At 52.9% G+C, this 14569-nt stretch overlaps 1 protein-coding gene across 2 annotated transcripts in view; it reads left to right on the plus strand.

The window, feature by feature from the left end:
* The window catches only part of CRAMP1 (cramped chromatin regulator homolog 1), a 59103-nt gene that overhangs the window by 17052 nt on the left and 27482 nt on the right, over positions 1–14569 (plus strand). For both annotated transcript variants that reach the window (XM_033101551.1, XM_033101552.1), the window contains exons 4-6: positions 2551–2704; positions 8067–8150; positions 11498–11546. In XM_033101551.1, the coding sequence (XP_032957442.1) occupies positions 2551–2704; positions 8067–8150; positions 11498–11546 (287 nt within the window). The remainder of the gene's footprint in view (positions 1–2550; positions 2705–8066; positions 8151–11497; positions 11547–14569) is intronic.

Raw genomic sequence — 14569 nt, forward strand, 5'->3', positions numbered from 1 at the left:
GAAGACCCCCTTAAGGGGCTAACAGTCTAATTCAGTAAATGTCACAGGCGCGTAAAAGCTGGACCATCAGAGAGCAAACGCTAACAGATGTCACAAGAATTCGGAAGGCGGCATAGTTTCATCACCCAGGATCAGGAGTCGCAAAACCAGATTCTAGTCCCCACTTGGTAAATCAGTTCACCTCCTTGGGTTTCGGACTCTGGCTGCAAAATGAAGTCCTGAGATTGGGGGGCTGTCTGCATTGTTTCGGTTGTGACTCTCTGATCAGGGACTGAGGGACGTTTTATGGGGGAGATGGCACCTGAGCTGGACCCCGCTTCAGATGCAGCTTGGCCTTTTTACATTTTACCTGCCATTGCGATTTTGGTTTTTTCTGTGTGTGTGTTTTTTTTAAGAATGAACAAGCTTTAATTATTTTCAGTTTATTTTCTAACTTTATTTTGAAACCATTTCAGATTTAGCAAAAGTTGCAAAAAGAGCACAAAAAATTGCATATATGCCGTTCACCCTGCTTCCCTGGCGTTCACATGCTTGCAGGGTGACCTGAGGCTGAGGAGATTTGGCGTGGACACCACGCCTTCCCGACCTGCAGGCCTCACTGAGGTTGAGCCGCTGTTGCCAAGGGTGTCCTTTCTGGATCAGGCTCCCACATGGCATTTGGCTGTCAGGACTCTGAAGTCCTCCCACCTGGGGCAGGTCCTCCCTCTCCCGTGTTTCTTTTTCTCTCATGACCCTGACGCTTTTGAAGACTCCTGGGCTGTTTGTGCAACATCTCTCGGTTTGGGCTGAGTGAGGCTTCCTTTATGGTTCAGTTCGCATTTTGCATTTTTGTCAAGCGCACCACCTGAGCGCTGTGCTATCCAGAGCATGGGGTACGATCTGCCTCCAGCCTGGGGGTGTGAATGTGATCGCTGCATTCCAGGGGCACCTCCCAGGGTCTCTCCACCCAAGTCATGTCTTTACTTTGAGACTACGTGAACACCCCATTTCTCATTCTTTTTCCCACTGATTTTAGCCACTCTGGCAGCATCATCCCCGAAACAACTTACTGTGATGTTTGCCCAGTAATGACCTGCTGACTCCATCATTTCTACATTTATTATTTGCAAACCCAGTGCATGGAAGAGCTCTCCCTTCTCCCCCATTTATGTTATTTATTCACTTATTTAGTTATATCTGTATGGACTCAGGGATATTTAGACTATTTTGACGTCATAATCCATTCTTATCGTTGATTTTGTTGCCCAGATCGTTCTAGATTTGGCCACTAGTAGCCTCTCTATGTTGCCTTCTGTGTCCTTTTAACACTTTCCTGTTGTGCTTCGAGCACAACTTCCTCACTTTCAGCCACCACCCAGATACTCCAGACTCCCCTGGTACTTTCCTTGCCCCAGACCTGGCATCACCCATTTCTCCAAGGAGTCCTGGTTCTTTTGGAATGTGGGATTTAGAAGCTAAGAGTGCTTATTGCTGCTGGGGTGCCATTACCTCTAGGCCCTTCACAGTGCTTTGTTTTTTCCCCCACAGTATTTTTTATTATTATTATTCTTTATTGGGGAACAGTGTGTTTCTTCAGGCCCCATCAGCTCCAAGTCATTGTCCTTCAGTCTAGTTGTGGAGGGCGCAGCTCAGCTCCAAGTCCAGTCGCCATTTTCAACCTTTAGTTGCAGGGGGCGCAGCCCACCATCCCGTATGGGAATTGAACTGGCCACCTTGTTGAGAGCTCGTGCTCTAACCAACTGAGACATCGGCCGCCCCTCCGGAAGCTCAGTGGCAGATGGTTGTCTTCAGTTTAGTTGTGGAGGGCGCAGCTCACAGGCCCACGTGGGAATCGAACCGGCAACCCTGTTGTTCAGAGCTCGCACTCTAACCAGCTGAGCCGTCCGGCCGCCCCCCAGTACTTCTTACTAGCTTGGTTCTGATGAGAGTATCAACAGGAGATTCTCATGGCAGTTCCTGCAACAGCAAAGATAGATACTGTGTTCTCTGGAACACAAATTCTGTTCGAAAAGGACAGCCCACAGATGTGTTTTCATATTCTGTGTGATTCTCTTACTAAATGTTCAAATTTGCTATCCCTGTTCGAACATAGAGTACCTTTTGCATGATGGAAGTAATGAGGGTGTTTCTGAATGGTCGCTGTGTCGTTGTATTTTAAGATGCCAGGTACACAACCCCCTGACCTCCTATTGTCACGTTGCGTCTTCCAATGATTGTGTTTATGGAGCTGTCTCATTTCAGGGTCCCTAAAGAACTCCAGAGATGAAGCCGTTTCCATGCTACGCTTTGCGTTTATCCTGCTCCAGGGCCCTTGCCGCTGATACCCACATGCGGTGACAGTTCTCTGCCCGAGTTCCCATCGCTGCTTTATCCGTTACTCTGATTAAACCCTGAGGTTCTAGGGAAGCGAGGCTGAAATCGATGGCGCACAGAAGGGCCGTGAGGGACACGTGCTTTACGCAGCAGTCCCCTTTCTCTGGAGGCGTCCGCGTCGTATGGAAGGTGGCCGAGTTTTAAACTCTGTGCTTCTACCGTGGCCTTATTTTTCAGCATGGGAAGGACTTTGAAGCGATCCAGAACAACATAGCCCTCAAGTACAAGAAGAAAGGCAAGCCGGCCAGCATGGTGAAGAACAAGGAGCAGGTGCGTCACTTCTACTACCGCACGTGGCACAAGATCACCAAGTACATCGACTTTGACAACGGTGAGCACCGAGGCTCCGTCTTTGGGGGAGCTGGGAGGCGGGGAGGGGCTGGGAGGCGGGGCTACGCTCTGGTCAGGGGCGGGGCTCTCGCAAACCCGCTGCACATGTTCTCTGGCGTTGTTCTTGCCCAGCCACGTGGCCTGGGCTGGTGGGACGCACGCCTGGTAACCATTGGTCAGGCTGAATCATGAGGAAGCTGTGTGTGTGTTTCTGATGGCTCTGAGTGCCTGGGGCGTCTGGGTCGCCGGCTTGTTGGAGGTCTGTGTCCCCCACTGGGAGGAAGGGTACCACAGTCAATGAGGAGAGGCCAGAATGGGACCCCTCTAGCCTTCTTTCCCACCTGGGGGCTCGTCGGGGTTAGGGGTGGCAGGGCCTATTGCACGTTGCCCCGGGACAGAGAGCCAGCTTTGCCAAGGCTCTTGTTGTCGGTGTTTGTATCCAGAATTGCGTCGTCTCATCTTTAATTCACTTGTCTAGGCTATCACCAGGTGTGGTTCTGACTTCCAGCTCAGAGCACCCTTTCTGATTCAGGAGGCATTACCCCCTCCTGTCTCCATGTGTCAGGAAAATTGCGTCTCTGTGTCATTCCTTCCTCTCAGTCTTCAGTTCCACCAACTTTCATCTTACTCTTCGTTTCTGCAGCTTCGGTCATAGTTCAGTCATTCCAGACATTTGCTTTTCCTGACTTTACCTATTTCTGATGCTTCTCTTCAAAGAATATCACTTCTGATCTAGAATAACTGTGAGAGCTGCTGTCACGTCACTTGCCCTTGGAACCTGGGCTGTGAGCCCTCCATAGCAGCCCTCGACCCCTCTGTGTTTCTCTCTTCATCCCGCCCTTGGGTGTTCATTCTCCTGGCCGGTTCGCGACCCTCCTGGGCCAGCCTGCGACCCATCAGGACACCAGGACCAGGCTTCCTTCTCCAGCCTTAGAAAGACCCAGAGAGCTTGAATCCAGCTGTCACTTTCTGTAAAGGGTCAGATGGTAAATAGTTTGGGCATTGGGGGTTACAGTCTTTATCAAAACGACTTCACTCTGCTGTCTTAGCTCATTGTAGACACAGTGTGAACAGATGCATGTTACTCTGTTCCAGCAAAACTTTATTTGCAGAAAGAGGCTCTGGGCAGGATTTGGCTGAGGAGCCATCATTTGCTGACCCCACCCTGGAGAAAGCCTTTCTCGCTGTCCCCGGCCAGCAAGGAGCTCTTGGGAACCAGGGGCCCACGCTCCAGGCCGTCCCAGTTGTTAGCTGACGGTGCCCCTGAATATGTTTCCCTTTGAATCTTCATGGACACACTCCCCAGCCAGTCAGCGTCTGGCTGGATCTACCTCCAAGGATCAGACCTGTCCTCACCACCTGGTCCCCCTTGGTCCTGTTCTAGATCATTGCTTTTCTCCTGTGCTCGGTCCTGCCCTTCCTAACCCGGCTCATCCACACAAGACCCGCCTCTGCTGACTGCTCCCAGCCTGACCCCTCCCCCCGCACCACCTGACACCCTCATCCTGACCTGCTGCTGCTTCCTGCATGGGGTTGCCACCTTCCTGCGTCCCCGCACTTCCCTTTCCTCCTTGCCTCCGGCCACCCTCACCCCGTTCAGCTCTCAAGACTGAGCTCCCATGTCAGTGCTCCCAGAAATCCTTCCCAGAATCCTCTTCTGCTCCCACTGCCACCTGACTGTGTGGGCCTGCTCTGTGCCTGTCATGGGGCATGTGACATTCTTGTCCCTGGAGATGCTGTCACTCACTGCAGACAAGAAAACCCGGGCTCAGTGATAGGGACCCTGGCCCAAGCCACCCGGACGATACGCGGAGGCGCCGAACTCCAAGTCAGGACCCGCGTCTCCTCACCTTTCTCTTCTGTAAATGTGGTATTTTCAGACCACCTCTTCATGTGACTGTAGAATTTCCTGTGTGTTTTTCATTAAATGTTAATTCTTTTAAGTTGACATCTGTAAATGACTAAATTCTGCCTTTCCTTTTGGACTTGCAAGCCACTCCCAGGGTTACTAAATAATGCAGGTGTGGACATCTTGATTCATACAGCACTTTTCTCCTGGAGAAATACTTTCGTCAGCTGACTTCACACGGCTGAGCTAGCTAAGTCTGTAAATGGGTGTTTTACGTCTCGTGGTGAGAGTCTTGTGAGGAGTCTGGTCGTCCTCGGGGAGGGTGAATGTCCAGCCTCCTGGCCTGGGGGACTGGCTTGTCTGCTGTCTGCTGTATCCCCATCTGCTGTTGTCCTTGACAGAGGCAGGAAGGAGCACCTGGCAGTCGAGTGCGTGCCACTCAGAGCAAGTCCCAGCTTCACGGCAAGACCCCACGTGTAGTGCCTTCTTTCCGCCAATTATATGGCCCCACTGAGGTTCTCTCTGGCCATTAAAATGCTCTTGTTTCTCACAAGTCTTTGTAAGGTACCTTTCCTGCTTCAGAGCCTTCCAGGGGGCACTCGACGGGGTGTCCTCCTTCCGGTCCTCTGTTCACCACACCTGACCAGGGGACTGTCTTGGAGGAGGCCTCGCTATCCCAACTGTAGGCCCTCTGGCTGGAGGGAGGGGCCTCCAGGCCAGCCAGGAGTCTTTCTGGGGAAAATACAACACAAACAACATTGTACTAAAGACCTTTTAACAGCATATCCGTTTATGAGATCGCCCCTGCTGCTAGAGATCCGTGGAAATGGGCTGTCAGCACCCACGTGTTGGGGACAGTGCCTAGCTCTGACTCGGCAGGTCTTTTACTGATACCGTTTTGTTTGCTTTCAGCGTCCACATGACCATTAACATAAGATGGTCCTCTGGCGTCGGCGTCTTATGGCAAGTCCGCAACATTTTGTTCCTCCTCCTGAGTTTGTCAAAAGCACAGCGTCGTGTGTGTGCTGCTGTGCTCGGCCATAGATGACGGCTGTTTTTCAGATCACTAGGTTATTAAGGCTCTTGTTAATATCCGTTGTCCTCACAGACACCCCCCTACGTTCCAGGGTGGCATGCAGGAATGAGTTTTCGCTGTTCGGCTCTTTCTGTGTTGTCTTACGTTTGTTTGTTACATACTATATTCGTAAGTGACTTTCTGAAAGTCAGTCCGTGAGAGTGGTCCTTCATCCCCTTTGGCTGGTCTGGAAAAGCTCTCTTCCAATGAGAAGGGGGTCACCGATGTGTGAAAGGATTGGGAAGCCGTTGGTGACCGTGTGGAGGGAGGGCTCGGACGGTTCCAGGGGCCATGATCCAGCCTGTTCCGTGCTGCGGGCAGAGTGGGCAGTGCTGTGGGAGCTGCTTGGGTTCCCTCTGTAGACGGGGTCTCCTCTGCTCTGAGTCGGGGACGTCCCAGGGCCTGCCACACCGGGCTTTTTTCCTGTGTAGGTTTCAGAAGGGACTTAAAGGAATGTTTCTTTTCTAAGTGTCACCTCTCCCTGCTGAACAACCTCCTCAGCTCCTCCCCTGGGCCCTGTCGTTTCTCTTGGGCCCTGTAACCGACTTGTGGATGAAGGCTGGGGGAGTCGGACGCCACCATCAGGTTCCGCTCCCAGGCCGCGCCTCGATTCCATGGCAAGCTCTGTGGGATCAGTGCAGCACGAGTCCTTTCTCCCTGCCCTGTAGTGTGGCCTGTGTTTCCCTCTCCCTCCCCTCCATCTCCTACCTTCTTGGCGTCTCATAAATTGTGCAACTTTTTCCTGGTGGTGTCTTGGTCTGAACCCTCTGAGAAGTGCTTTCCGTCTGTTGTTGAGCTGATGGCTCCACCAGGGTTCTCTAGCTGGTCCTGATAATGTCTCCAGGCTGGTGGCAGCCAGTTGACCCCTCTGTGTGCTTCGCTGGCAGTTGCCTCAGGGCTTGGCTCAGTCTAGCCATTTCATAGCCCCTCCCCCAGCCCCTGGCAACCACAGTCTGCTTTCTGTCTCTGTGAATTTGTCTGTGTTGGACATTACGTATAAAAGGCATCCCATAATACGGGACGTTTTGCGTCTGGCTTCTCTCACTTAGCATGATGACTTCCAGGTTCCTCCAGGTTGTAACCTGTGCCAGAACTTCGTTCCTTTTTGTGGCTGAGTACTATTCCATTGTCTGGATAGGCCACATCTGTTCATTCATTGGATAGTGGATCTTAAAGTGGCCTGAGTGGTGGGCCCCTGTGAGAGTCGATGAGCTCTGCGGTCTTTCTTTCAGGAGAACCTTCAGGAGCAGTTGGTGAGTGATGTTGGCAGAGTCCCAGGCTGCCTAGAGCCTGTCCAAGTTCACATTCCTTGTTTTAGATCACTTACTGAAAACATTATTCTCCATTTGCTAATATAGATCATTTTTTCCTTTCTTGTCGTTATAATCACACACAGCTGAATAGGAGGACTTTGAAGGGTCTCTGAGGACAGACAGTTGTGAGGGTGAGGGACAAATGACATTGGTCGGTGCTTTGTGAGATGATCTAAAAGGTGCCCAGGTGGTGCTGTAGCCGAGCTTCCACCAGGATTAGGTTTGGCTCCACAGAATACAAAAACCATTCAAAATAGCAATGACTTAAGCATATAAGAATGTATCCTCCCGTGTCAGAGACGCCTGGAGTAAGTGGTCCAGGGTGGGCATCAAGGACCCAGGTTCTTCCGTCTTTCTGCTCCACTATCCTTAGCGCCTTGCTGTGACCAAGACAGAAGCTCTGAAGGAAAAAGGGGTGGGCAGACAAAATGGGGGCCATTTCTGCTCGAATCAGTCTTCTAAGGAGTTTCCCACAACACTGCTCACTCCAAGGCCAGGACTTAGAGGTGTGGCCACGCCTAGCTGCGGGGTGGGCTGGGACATGTGGTGTCTTACTCGGACGTGTTGCTTCCCAGATACTAGAGAACAAGGGAGAGCGGGTATCGGCAGTCTCGAGCTTTCGAGCCATGGTTCCTCTCTGGTCTGGTCCCAGGCCTGGGGCATGTAGATCGCTGCTCAGAGGAGGCACGACAGGTCAGCTTTCCTGGTTCCAGGGCTGCCCACCTCACATGGGACTCAGGCAGATTCTGTGGTGCAGAGAGGTGGATGACAAATTTAGTGACGGTCGCTCCCCACCTCTTCTGCCTCCACAGGAGCCAGCTGTGCTAGAAGTCCCGTTTTCTCCTCCCAGGGGATGTTGATCTGCCTGTTAGGATGCATTTTGTAACCCACCCCCTTTCTTCTCGTTTAACTTTTTATTTTGAAAATTGTAAAAACAGCGCCATCTTCCTGTGTACTCTTCCCACCTCTTCCCTGATGCTAATATCTGGAACCGAGGCACGGTGAGCAGGGCCGAGAACTCAGCAGCACTAAATGTTCTGCCAGTGCCGTGCTCGTGCACACGAGCTGGCCCACCTCAGAAGGGCTGCATCTTCCCTCCTAACGCCTGTCATTTCTTGTCTTTCAGTGTTCTCGCGTGGGCTGAAGAAGTCCTCCCAGGAGCTGTACGGTCTTATCTGCTATGGCGAGCTGCGCAAGAAGATTGGGGGCTGTGAGTACGAGCGGCTGATGCTGCCTGGCCCCGCCACTGGCTTCAAACGCGCGCTCGGCGTTCCCCCTGGCAGGGCCTGCTGTCCTGGCACTGTTGGGTCTTTGGTCCCGGGGGCATTTGTTTTCCCTCCAACTTTCATCTGGAAAACATTTCATGTACAGAAAAACTGAAGGAGACTGTAATGACCCCCCCATACCTGCACTTAGGTTTCCCGGTCGGTGACGTCGGCTGTGTTTCTATGTGCACTCTCCCCCTCCCTCGCCCCTGCCACACACTTACTTTTTTCCTGCTAGGCCGTTTGTAAATTGCAGACATCCTAGCACACCCCGACGTCCCTCAGCCTCTGTCCCCTGAGAACAAGGACATTTTCCTGCATGCCCTCAATCCTGTTATCACACCCAGCACACTTCACATTTATGAGGTAGGGATCTCAGGCTTCCCGAATATCCTGCCCGTATTCAGACGTCCCAGCACAGCCCAGCACGCCTGTCGGGCGCCTGTCGAGGACATACCCTGCTCATAGCTGTGCTGTCCCTTGAGTCTGTTGCACTAGAATAGCCTCCACTTTTTGGTTGTTCATGACACTGGTACTCAGAAGGGTCCAGGTCTGTCCCTTTGCCTTGTTCTGACTATCTCATTGTGACTAGATCCCCTTTAGATGTAGAAGGCACTCTAGCCTTCCGGGGCACCCGTGTCCAGGGCCTCGTGTCCCTAGCTTGCCTCCCCGTGTGACCACAGACATGTGGGAACACTTTTGCCTCTGCAGGTGTCGCTTGTCTGCCGTCACATGGGTTGGAAGAACACACACCCACAGGGCGACTCTGAAGGTTAACGGAAATCATATGAGATGACCATAAGCCATCAGCTTGCGAGTCACTTACATGTCACAGTTGAATGGGCAGCTGGCTGGGGGTGTGGAAAAAGCAGAAGGCAGGGAGGGTGGACACACTGATGGCTTGCCTGGCCTGTGTGACCTCCCCTCTCCTGAAACAGGCAAGAAAGCCTACGGGGCTCCGAATGGGAAGGCGGCTTACGTCCCTGCCCTCCCGCCCCATCCTCCCGCAGTCTGAGGACTTCTTTGTAAGTCCCCTCAGCTCCCGCTTTTTTGAGTGATCTGTTGGGGGGGCTCTGGGGCCCCACCTCCCTCTAGTCTCTGCTTCCTCCTCTCTCTTCCTCTCTGTCCTCACTGTAAAATGCTTCTGGTCACGGCAGCGTGTTGGGCATCACCTCCTTTACGATGCTGCTGTGGCCCCTTCTCCGTCCCTGCCACATCTGAGCTGCTCAGCCGGAGCCTCCCCGCCCGTCTCTGGCTCCACGGGAGTCTTTGGTCTCATCCTCCGGTGGGATCCATGGCCTTGGATGGACGGCTTCCTTTTGCGCCTAGGGTATCTGTCCCCTGGCCCCTGACCCAACGGGCCTCTGCACTTGGCCTTCAGTGCATCTTCCTGCCGGGTGCCCCTCCGGCTCGCTGCCTCCATCCTGCCGGCGATGCCTGGTTGTCCCTCTCGGCCTAGCCGCGTGTCACACTCACACACGTTCACACGCGCAGACATACACACACCCCGGTGGGGCTTCTCCCTCTGAGCCTCGACTCTGATCCATGTGCTGGGATTACTGTTGTGTCGTTTCGTGAGTATTTTCAGAGGACGTGCTTTAACGTGTGGCCTCCACTCAATGCCCCGCACACGGCAGCCTCTCATGTCTGCTCACTGACAGCTCTTTCCGGGCTGTTCAGAAAATGTGTCTGAACGTTCAGGAGGTCAGAGCTTGCTTTTCTTTACCGCCTTTTTCTAACTGAGACCTTGAGGCACATGCAAATCCTAACAGTAGACTTGGAGTCTCTGTTGTTATTCCAGGGACTGGCCACACACATCACACACATTACCTTGTGTCAAGCATCATAGCAGCTACGTGAGCTGGCATTGTCCCCGTTTGAAAATGGGGCGACGACTCTCCATTTGGATGAAAAACAAATGACTTCAAGCCTCCTCGGCTATTAAGTGACAAGATCCCACGCGCCCCAGGCCTGATTCTTACACCCCATGCTTATTCTGTCTGCCATCGCACCGGCGTGGGGTCGGGGTGAAGGGGAACACTCAGCTGCCTGCAGGCCTCACCGCTTTGTTCCGACAGCTCTTCTTCAAAGGTGGTTCCTTAGACGCTGCCCCGTGTGGTGGTATCTCCAACCCCAAAGTTGTGGTGGTTCCATAGGCCCTTCCCTTCCCTTGCCTGTGAACTCCTGCTTCCCCTTGAATCTCAGCTCGAGCACCCACAAACCTCCATGGAGACTGGGCCTCCGTGTCACACACTCCAGCACTGCAGACCTTCCCTTCCTGCAGCCTCACAGCTGCTGCTGAGACTCGTGTGCTCATCTGATTGCATGCCTGTCTGAGGGCCAGGCTGCACGGAAACTTGATTCACGAGCGAGTCTGTTCACTCGCCTCTCTGGGGCTATGTCTTCTTTCCTAAAGATCTGCTTCTATCTGGAGCCGTTTCCCTTCAGCCTGCAGAACCGTCTTTCTTGTCATACAGTTGTGGTGGCCATGAATTCTTGTAGTTAGTATTTGTCTGAAACGTCTTGCTTTACTTTTCATTCTTATTTTTGCTGGGTGTAGGAGTCTGATTTGACGGTTTTCTCCTTTCATCACTTTAAAGTGTTTCACTGGATCTGGCCTGCACTGTTTCTGGGGACAGTTCACCGGCCAGCTGTGTCCTTGTTCCTCGACAGGGGATGCATTGTTTGTCTCTGGCTGTTTTTAAGGTTTTGTCCTTGTTTTTGGTTTTCAGTCTGGCTATGTGTTTGTGGTTTATTGGGGTTTTTTTTCCCCACCAAAATATATAGAAGTGTTCAAAGAATTTTACTGAAGCACCCACCACCCAGATTGCCCCATTCCCTGGTTACTCTTCTTGTTTTCTCACACTTCCTGAAGACAGCACTTAGTAGCGGACGAAGGCAGGCCGGCAGGTAGCACAAGAGCCCATCAGAAGTGTGCACAGGGCACAGTGGTTACCCTGGGGAAAGCGTCTCTGAACTATGCGGTCGGGGACGAGTTGGGGAGGTTCCGCGTAGCCAGGGGCCTGGGAAGGAGTTTTGAGGCAGCAGTGGTCCCTCTGAGAAAGTCTGCATGGGTGGAGAGGATGTCCAGTGGGGACTGCACCCTCAGCACAGGTGACACCTTGTTTTGACTTTGGGGGAGGGGCTGCTGCTAACGTCGGGGTTTTATTCCGGGAGAAGTGAGCTATTCTGGAAAGCGTTTTGACTCTCCATTGAAGGTAACTCTACGGGAATCTACCAGTTTTGCTCCTAACTGCTTCAAGGTCACGTCCGTTTCTTTTTCCATTTAAAGGTATGGATGACAAGAATGCCACGAAGTTGAATGAGCTCATTCAGGTTGGGTAAGTGTGAGCTGTGCCGCGAGACACCACCTGCGCCTGTTGGGCGTTTGCACTGTCCTCTGAAGTACAGACCTGGAAAGACCTACCTGTCCCTCCCCCTTACCCCAGCAGAGCTTCTGTGCTCTCGCCCACACCTCTCCGCTCCGTGTCTTAGATGGCCCCACCCACCACCCAAGAGCCCTGCTGGTCCAGGCCCAGCTGCCCCGTGGGTCGAGCTGTCGCCTAGAACAGTCTTTACTGGCCTCTGCTGCATCCCCAGGACATTGCCTTCCTGGTACCCCTGGTTCTTGTGTCCCTCAGCCTGGGGTTGGACGGCCTACAAGCCCGCCTCTCAGGTGTGAGCTCCTGCAAGGTGGGGCTGGCTGTGCGTGCTTCTGCCCTGGCTCCAGCCCAGCACCTGCCTCTACAGGTGCCGGTGTCAGATTCTTGAGGCTTTAGATCTGTGAGCTGCCAGCTACTTGGAGCCAGGCCTGGTACTGACTAGACTGTCAGAGCTGTGCGAAAAAACAGTGATTTCACCCCAAGTGCCCAGGAGTGCAGGTGGCCTTCAAATTAAAAACGGGTATTATTGAGCAAAGGGGGCCTCCCGGAAGGGTGTGGGGTATGGTCCAAGGCAAGTAGGAAGTGATCTGACCATGGCCTCGTGGGTCGTTTGTCACCCCCACACCCGCCTCGCCTGCTGCAGCTTCAGTGTCCCGTCTTCCTTCTCTACCCTCACACCTGCCCTGCGCTTGTCAGGTGGAAGCTGTGTTTGCTCCAGGATCTGAGAGATTCAGGCAGTGTTGGCACATCTCAGGAACCCCTGTGCTGCGATTTTGGAGGCAAATCTCACCCCGCCTCTTATTTCAGTTGCCCTGGATTTGTTGGGTGAGCGGGTGTTCCCGGCTTTCTGCTTGGTGCTCAAGGGCGTTTGGGGGTTGGTTTGATGGAAAAGCAGTGAGTTTGCTTGGCTTTGTCTTAATTTTTTTTTTTTTTTTTTTTGTAAGAGCACAGAGAGGAGGGTGTGTGGGACTGTCTCCTTTATGTCTAGAGGGACCTGCATGCTTGATGCCTCCTGACTGACCAGAGATGTATGTGGGGACGGCTTGTTGTGATAAGTCTGAAAATGGCTAGAGGGTCAGTTTTAGGGGCTGCTGAGACTGGAGAGCCGCAAGGCTCTGAGGTGAAAGTCTGAAGGTACCGATAAACCCAGGAGCAGAGCTGAGACTGCTCAGTCTCTGCAAGGAGCCACCTCAGTGAAGCTGAGCTGAGGGGATGCAGGGATTCAGGAGGACCGTCTGCATCATGTATGTGCTTTGATTCCTTACTTGGTAACATACTAAAGCATAAATTTCCATGAGTCCATACTGATAAAATCAATGATTGAATAAAAAAATAAATGAGGGACACGATACAAATCTCCCACGCAGAATTCCACGTAATGTATGCAGATACTCCGCCCTTAGGGAAGGTCACATAGCTTCCCTCCCTGAAGTGTGCTGTGCTCTGGTGACTTAAAACCATTTAGGAGGTGGGAGGAGCGTAGAGTGGAGATACCTGACAGACACGACCTCAGCCTCAGCCAGATCCAGGTTGATGCCAGATTGATAGCATGGACGTACGTGGCACCGTAAAGATGTCTGCTCTCCTTCAATTAATCGACAGACACGTGCCATTGCAATCCAAATCACAATGCAGTTTCTTTGAGCATTAAAATATAATGAACTTGCAGGAAATCTCGTAGACCCTCAGTGCACAGTTCCAGGAGTTTTCTCAAAGTGGTGCCACCCAGCTCAGGAACCAGAATACATGTTACGCCCCCGTCCTTCACAGAAGCCTCCCTTGCGCCACCCACTGCTTTGGGCTTAGAGTAAGAAGAAAGGCAAATTAAAAGGGTGTCAGGTTTCACGCCTGGATTGAGAGGTCTCAGCTCGTTACTGTGTGTTTGCAAACAGCAGGAACAGACTGAGGTTGTAAGTCATCCCACCCGTGAGTGTGCGCCCCTCTCGCCCGGCAGTCCCACTTCCGGGAAATACTTAGATCAGGGCGAGCCCTTGGTGTGAGGCTGTCCATCACAGCAGTGCCTGCCCTCGCAACGGGGTCGCCGGGTGACGAGCCGGCTCCGGGCAGAAGGTCCCATTCTCGTTTCCAGAAGCAAGGCCGAACAGCTGCTTGTGTGGCCACGTGGCCTCTGGGGCATCTGGATTCATAACCCCCCACCTCATACCAGGGTTCTCTTAGGGTGGTGGGTACACAGGCATCCCCACTTTCTGCTCCATACGTGGTTTTTTTAATTTGAATAATTAACAGGAATATACTTTTATCTGATCAGAGGAGAGAAATTCCCTATTGGGGAAAGAGTTCTTTTTATTAGTTTGAAACTGCTGTGGGAAGTTTTCTCTATGGGGATATGCTTATAAAAATGCATTTACCTGTATTTCTGACAACCAAAATGTCCCACACGTGCCTTTTAGGCCTTGGTTGGGCCGTGTCGTGAGTGGACGCTGTTGCTGTGTGTGGCAAAACCCTCTGAGAGCCTTTGGAGGGTTGTGGGGTGTGAAGGATCAGTCCCTCAGTGTGGCCCGGAGACCACAGGGGTCAGGGGCAGCAGGAGCTGCTGCGGCAGAGCCCAGAGAGGCCTGGGCTCCAGGAGTGTCCAGCAGAGGGCCCGTCACCCTCTGCTGCTCTCCTGCCCCTTCCTCCGGGCCCTGTGACGGTGTCCGACATGGGGGCGCAGGAGTGCTACTGATGGATAGGGTTTTCCTTCCGACTGCAGCCCCTCCCTAGGTGACAAGGTCCTGCTCAGCCCTTGGCTGTGAGCTCCGACACCCCCCACCCCCCCCAGACACAGCGAAATCTGGACGTCATGTGTCCTTCGTGTGTGACTCAGCACTGCGCTCCCCCTGTTGCCACGGGTGTTTGCCTGGCAGGCTCTTCACCAGGTTGTACCTCTGGACGGGTCTGTCCCCAATCCCCAGCCTGGTGTGTCGGGCCAGGCCCTGCGCCTTGCTCAGTCCGAGTCCCAGGAACCCTCTGGCAGAGAA

The sequence above is a fragment of the Rhinolophus ferrumequinum genome (assembly GCF_004115265.2).
Source record: "Rhinolophus ferrumequinum isolate MPI-CBG mRhiFer1 chromosome 15 unlocalized genomic scaffold, mRhiFer1_v1.p scaffold_54_arrow_ctg1_1, whole genome shotgun sequence".
Classification (NCBI taxonomy): Eukaryota; Metazoa; Chordata; class Mammalia; order Chiroptera; family Rhinolophidae; genus Rhinolophus; species Rhinolophus ferrumequinum.